Below are 6,896 nucleotides of genomic sequence, written 5' to 3' on the forward strand. Positions count from 1 at the left end.
AAGTGAGATGGCCTCGACCACCCACTTGCTCATCCTCTGCTTAGATGCCAGGCACCCCTTTCTTGGTACCCCAAAGCAAAGAACAGTGTTCAGACTTTCTCCACAGTTCTGTGGATGTAAGCATCTAAAGCCCTAACTGGGCAGAGCAGATAAGTTTCTCTTGGTCTGACGTCCGGAGGAGGACAGAAGGCCTGCAGTACTATAGGTCTAACCCCGGTTTCACACCGCAAGCGTCAACGGCGCGTGAGCAGCGCGTATTTTTTTCGGCGTCCATGTTAACCCTCTGGGGACCAAAAACGCGCCCGCGCGTTTTGCTCGTTTTTTTTTTTAGCAATGAAAAATAAACACAAAATGCTCTGTTAATTTTGATCTTTCATTTTCGTGTAATACATCAATCGATCCTGTTCAGTTTCTATTTTTTTTCTGTATACTCACAATAAAAATAAAGTGTTTTGCTTTTTGACAAATAAAGAAAAACTAACATGATGCTATTTCTGCCTTCTCTCTGTCAGTAAACTCCCATTTGAAAAGCGTTCGAAAATGATCTATAACTCCGCGAAAATTCAGTCAAACAGGGAAACAGACCCACGGGCATAAAGCTTGAGATCGCAGCTTTTAAATGAAGTAATTTATATAAAAAACAAATATTATCAGCTTCTGTAATCTGTATAAAAAGAGAGCGACTCCAGTCGAGCTCATTACGAGATGATTCACAGTAATTTGACCACGCCCCGGAGAGCGCGTGCTATTCAAACGCAAATTCTGAGAACCATTTCAGTCTGTGAAACGCCCCCACATCAGCTGTAAACAAAGAGGCATAATATAGCCTACCTTATGGAGAAAATTTTCCGTGCTGATATGAGGAGCAGATCCCGCTGAGGAGTGAGGTAGGCTAAGTTATCCTTTCTCAAGTGTTAATGTGGAATAACGTTATGGAATAACGTTAGTGTAGGCCTATGTAAACAAAAAGATGAATCGCGTTTCTATAATATGAATCGCGTTTCTGTGAGATGAATGAAGGGTACATATTTGTAAAGACTGTTTAGCCTAAATATGAATCGCGTTTCTGTGAGATGAATGAAGGGTACATATTTGTAAAGACTGTTTAGCCTAAATATGAATCGCGTTTCTGTGAGATGAATGAAGGGTACATATTTGTAAAGACTGTTTAGCCTAAATATGAATCGCGTTTCTGTGAGATGAATGAAGGGTACATATTTGTAAAGACTGTTTAGCCTAAATATGAATCGCGTTTCTGTGAGATGAATGAAGGGTACATATTTGTAAAGACTGTTTAGCCTAAATATGAATCGCGTTTCTGTGAGATGAATGAAGGGTACATATTTGTAAAGACTGTTTAGCCTAAATATGAATCGCGCGTCTGTGTGTGAAAGAATAAACTGCTTTGCTAGAGCCTACTGAGATGAGTAAAAATCGACTGAAATATGTTGAAATAAAATGTATTTGTATAAGCAACGTATTAAACTGCAAATTAACATTTATAGGCTATGCCCTAATATTTCATAAAAACAACGTTACAGTCAGGCGAAGTATGAAAGACAACATTTTGTTGACTAGATTTGGGTACAGTTTTTACTGTAGAATATACTGTCACATCAAATAAGCTTTTCTGCTCATATATATAAAATACTATTTTGTCAAAAATAAAGTCATAGACTAAGATGTTCCAATGTTGGCTATATTCAAACTAATGAATACATATGATAAAATGTAGGCCTATAATCTTTTCTTTTTTTTTTTTACAAAGAAAGAGTACTTTTTTGCAGAAATATTGCTGAAATTGTAATTATTGTTGTAATTGTAACCTTTTTAATAAAATAGCAAAACATATTTACAAGATAGATGTAAGCAAAATCTTAAATGGTCAATATAAGTCTTCTTCTAAATATATATTTTGTCCTTGCATTGTGGCTCAGTCAGTGTCACACCTGAATGAATGGCTAATTATGCAGAGTCATTATGCAGAGTGGGTGGGACTAAGGTGTAAACTACTCCTCCCCCTCGCATATTGGCTTTCCCAGCAAAACCTGTTTTACACCATTTAAATCAATGTATTTTTTTTTTTGTGAACGATAAAGCAAGACTATTTTCACATAATTTTGAAGCTAGAACTCGAAGAGAAAACATCCATTAGTCAAAAGTCTTGTGGGCACATATTTTGTATGAGTTTTGTGGTCTTATTTCAGCAACTTTCATTTTAATTTTTTTAAATAACCACGCATAAACATTATTCTCTTAAAAATACAAACATCTACATACATGTTGCTCGCATATTATGGTAGGCCTGTTTGTGCTATATAGAGTGAATTTACACCTTTGCCATTAACATGTTTATAAATAACTGAAAAAAGCACAAATGTCAGAGCATGTCAGAACATCTCAAGGGCCCCAAAAACAGCTTGGTCCCCAGAGGGTTAATCAATGAGTACATTCACACTGGGAGCAGGAGCAGCGCGTGAGCGTCAAGCAGGAGCGTCGCGTGAACATCAGTGCAGCGGGGGTTTCGGCGTCCGGTCTATTTTTTGCTGTGCTGCTCACGCTCAATTAAAGTGAAAGCACACTTTTGATGGACAAAATGAATGTGATTTAACACAAATAAGCATGGCAAGAGTTTTAACAACAATGCCAATGTCTAGTGTTTTAACAATTATGCCAGAAAAGAAAATTAAGAATAACAAATATGTATTTACCCATTTAAACTTTTTAATTATTCGTTTTGGGTGAAAGTATGGTGTATTATTATAAAAATAAAATAAAGTTAAACTAGCCACAAAACTATCGCAAAATACGATATAAAGTTTATTTGAGTTTATTATGTAATACACAGACACTATGCTATATAGCAGGGATGGGCAACTTCGGTCCTGGAGGGCCACTGTCCTACAGAGTTCAGCTTCAACCCTGAAAAAAATCACCTGCCTGTAACTTTCTAGTAATCCTGAGGACCTCGATTAGCTTGTTCAGGTGTGTTTGATTGAAGCTAAACTCTGTAGGACATTGGCCATCCAGGACCGAAGTTGCCCATCCCTGCTATATAGGCTCTAGTAAACGTGCATGCTGCAGATGACGTAAACACAACCTGTATCAATGGATGACACGAGGCTGATCGTTGAGGTCGAGAAGCACAAAGTGCTTTATGACCCAAAAAACAAGTACTACAAGGACTTGTCTTCCAAGGAAAAAGCCTGGGATGAAATTGCTTCTGCTATTTCTGCAGATGGTAAGTCATCAATTTTATATGTAACTGTAATGTTTCCTTTGAGGAAAGCTGACTAGACTAAATTTTTTTGTGTGTGTTTCATCAAAACATACAATTTACTGCATTTTTATACCATTTAACAGTGTATAGGGTATTTTATGATGCTCTGTCATTGGATCGTCAGTGTTTTTTGTGCAAAACATCATAAACGGTGGATGCACTTTCTCTCGACGCCCCGTGGTAAAGTTGGCAGATTTATAAGTTTACATCAACCAAAAAATGTTGTTATTATATGTCTTATAATTGAATTAGTAGGCTATAAATATTTCCTAATGTTTTAGTTGCATGTAACCAATTGCATGTCTGTTTATATATTATAAATGCAACATGAGCAAGTGATTTTAAGCAAAAATTTATTCACAGTACAATCACAATAAATAAAAAAAAAGACAGAAAACATGTATTGTAATATTACCCAAAATAGCATTATTTACAAACTTATATATGTTGCCATTGTAGGCCCTATAGGCTACTATTCCCTAAACCATTTGGTCCTGCCACGACACTCTGCCTTCCGGGGAACAGAAAAATGTGCAAAACCTTTCACGCACATCGTAGGCTTCTCTACTTCCCCTGTTTCCACCCATGTTTCTCACCGGTGGTAGCACGTTGCCCCTCTCTTCTGCCTCATCTAGCCATCTTTGGTTCTGAGATGGGTTCATGAGGTAATTATGCAAGATGCATGTTGCCATTACCACATAATCTGCATTTTCTGGCTTGACATTCAATCTTGTATGGAGTACTCTCCATCTTGATGAAAGAATGCCAAAGGCACACTCAACTACCATCCTGGCTCGAGACAGCCTGTAATTAAAAATGCGCCTCCATCTTGGAATGTTGTTCCCTGGAAATGGTCGCATAATGTAGGTCTTCAAGGGGAATGCTGCATCTGCAACCATGGCATATGGCATGGGACCCTGAACACCAGATCCTGGTAAAGGGTTGTCTGCTGGCACAGACAAAGTTTTTGCTTCCATGCCTCTTCCGAGAGATGAGTTTTGATAAACCCCACCATCACTGGCTCGGCCAAAGTCTCCTACTTGGACGAATGTAAATTTGTAGTCTGCATCTACCAATGCAAGCAGAACAATAGAAAATGCCTTCTTGTAATTAAAAAACAAGCTCCCAGAATGTGCAGGTGCCACTATGTTGACATGTTTGCCATCAATGGCACCAATGCAGTTTGGAAAGTTCCATTTAGACCAAAATTTGGAGGCGATGAATCTCCACATGTCTTCTGTTGGCTTTGGAAACTGTGTTGCCTTCATTTTCCTTTCAATTGCCCTACAAGTCAAATGTACACTCCCAGCAACAGTGCTTGTCCCAAGACGATATTGGAGGGCAAGGCTGGTAAAGCTTTCCCCAGTTCCTAGGAATCTGTGAAGAAAACAGACAAAAGTGTAGTCATTACAATGCATTTTCTTTTCCCCACAGCAAATGAGTGTAAAAGAAGGTGGAAGGTGCTAAGGGATGCCTTTGCACGAAACAGGAAGCAAAAAAAAATTCCTAGTGGCTCTGCTGGTGGAATCCGCAGAGAATGGAAATATGACCAAGTGATGTCCTTTCTACTTCCCCATATGCAGTCCAGAAGGTTAATGGAATATATAAAATAATCAAAATGAAAAAGGCATTGTTATACTAAATTTTACAAAGTGTTGTAAATAGTCTTTCAAAGTGTTTCTAAACTATGTAAATAAATGTTTTTATTATTATTTGTTGTAGCTCCAGACACACTCTGCAGTTGGAAGATGGACCTGTGGACATGACTGTTGCAGAACATGATGTGGAGCCAGATTTAACAGAACCATCAAGGCCAAGTTCTCTAGTGCCACCTCAACGGAGACCTGCAACCCCAACACTTTCTACTATTTCACAATTGGACATCTCCACACCACCATTGGCCAGTCAGAGGTTAAATACTCCAACACCCCATTCCAGAGTGCAAGCTCTAATTAGTGAGGCTCAGCCAACAAGACAGAAGAGGAGGAGGTCAAATGATCCAACTGCAACAGAGCAACAGCTATTGGACATTTTAACACAACCAACCACAACACCGTCACCATATATTCCCAAACCTGGAGATGAAATGTACTACTTTGCTCTTAGTTTAGTTCCTAGACTTTCAAGACTACTTCCCCGGAACCAGACAAAAGCACAGATTAATATACTGACTTACCTCTCAGATCTAGAAGCAGAAGAGCAAACCATGCAACAAAGCCACACTTCAACCCAACCATTCACGAGCAGTCAGCAACCAAACAGTTCAGGATTTCATCAATACCAGCCAACCCCCACTTACCATCAAAGCCACACTCAGCAAATCCAGACACATCACCTAGCCCAATCAACACCTTTTTCAACAAGGTCTGTCCAACAACAAGGTACAGAAGACCCATCTTCGCCAGTATATCACCATTTTTAATAAAATCATTTAATTCTGTTTAATAGCAGTTTTGCAGGTTGTAAATATTTATAACTTTAATAAATTGTATGTTTTAGTTATATAGTTATATAAGACAGTTACAGTATATAAAAGTTTTCATACTTCTGTTGTGATATTTATACTGTTCCGTTTACAGTTTATTCTGTTGCCTTTAAATTATAATTTAATTAAACACATTTTGGGAAAATAAAATCGACTACGTAATTGTTTTATTAATTTACATAAAAAAAATACAGGTTTTAAATTGTATTATTTTATTATTAAATTACAATATGGAGAAATGTACTTAAACTACAAACATATAATTTGATGGCAGACAAATCACACAGTGCGTGTTAATTATTACCTCAATGTAATTGCAAGACGCTGTTTGGGTTCGATGGCTGCTCGATAATTCGTTGACTGCCTTGTGAGCTCGGGTCCAACAACAGAAAGAAGCTCGTCCATTTGCTCAGCACTCATACGAAAATATGTCAGATGACGGTCGTTATCCAGGCGCAATTCCGCGACAAGATTGTGAAAAGCACCAAACAGTCTCCTGCGCAGGTTGATCGGATGAACCCACATTCTTCTACGCATCCTTCGACGCAACTTTCTGAACAAAAGGTAAAGTGCAATGACTCTCCTTCTGTCTACAACACGTTCTAAAAGGAATTAAAACAAAATGTTTAAATACATACGGCTTTAAAGTAGACTATGAACAACGGTTTTACATAAAACAAACTCTTCCAGGTATTACTAATATTCTGCAAGTTATAATGTATAAAAACAAAAATGTTGAAAGAACTTACCCATTGTTTGAAATGGTTATATTCTGCCGAACACGCTTTGCAGCCGCTGCTGTGACGCTGTACTTATACGCTTCCAGTGTGAATACTCGCGAGAGTCAGCTGCTGCAATGACGATGTAGTTGCGCTAAGGCGCCACTCGCGCGCCGTTGACGCTTGCAGTGTGAAAGAGGGGTTACAGTATTAGTAGGAACCTTAGGAACGTAACCTGGTCTTAGGGTGAAGAAAAACCTTTACCATTCCAGGAGCAAATTCCAGGCACAAGGGCGATACCGAAAGTGCTTGAATGTCTCCAATTCTCTTGAGAGATGAAATAGCAAGAAGAAAAATAGTTTTTAGAGTAAAGTATTTCTCAGAAACTTCTTCAATGGGCTCGAACAGAGCT

General features: G+C 38.3%; 1 protein-coding gene across 1 annotated transcript; it reads right to left on the bottom strand.

Annotated features, from left to right (window-relative positions):
• Positions 1-3,623: 3,623 nt before the first annotated feature.
• On the bottom strand, positions 3,624-6,352 carry LOC311276163 (uncharacterized protein). The gene is made up of 2 exons (XM_084385704.1): positions 6,070-6,352; positions 3,624-4,657 (listed from the first exon to the last, which is right to left on the bottom strand). The coding sequence occupies exons 1-2, from the start codon at positions 6,300-6,302 to the stop codon at positions 3,760-3,762; spliced, it is 1,131 nt and encodes a 376-aa protein (XP_084241830.1). The 5' UTR covers positions 6,303-6,352; the 3' UTR covers positions 3,624-3,759.
• Between the last annotated feature and the right edge of the window lie 544 nt (positions 6,353-6,896).

The sequence above is a fragment of the Rutilus rutilus genome (genome assembly GCF_951802725.1).
Source record: "Rutilus rutilus genome assembly, chromosome: 17".
Classification (NCBI taxonomy): Eukaryota; Metazoa; Chordata; class Actinopteri; order Cypriniformes; family Leuciscidae; genus Rutilus; species Rutilus rutilus.

Coding starts and splice junctions, on each gene's coding strand:
- LOC311276163 (XM_084385704.1), bottom strand. CDS start 6,302: ATGCGTAGAAGAATGTGGGTTCATCCGATCAACCTGCGCAGGAGACTG. Junction 4,658..6,069: donor CGTCTTGCAATTACATTGAG/GTAATAATTAAC, acceptor TTTTCTTCACAG/ATTCCTAGGAACTGGGGAAA.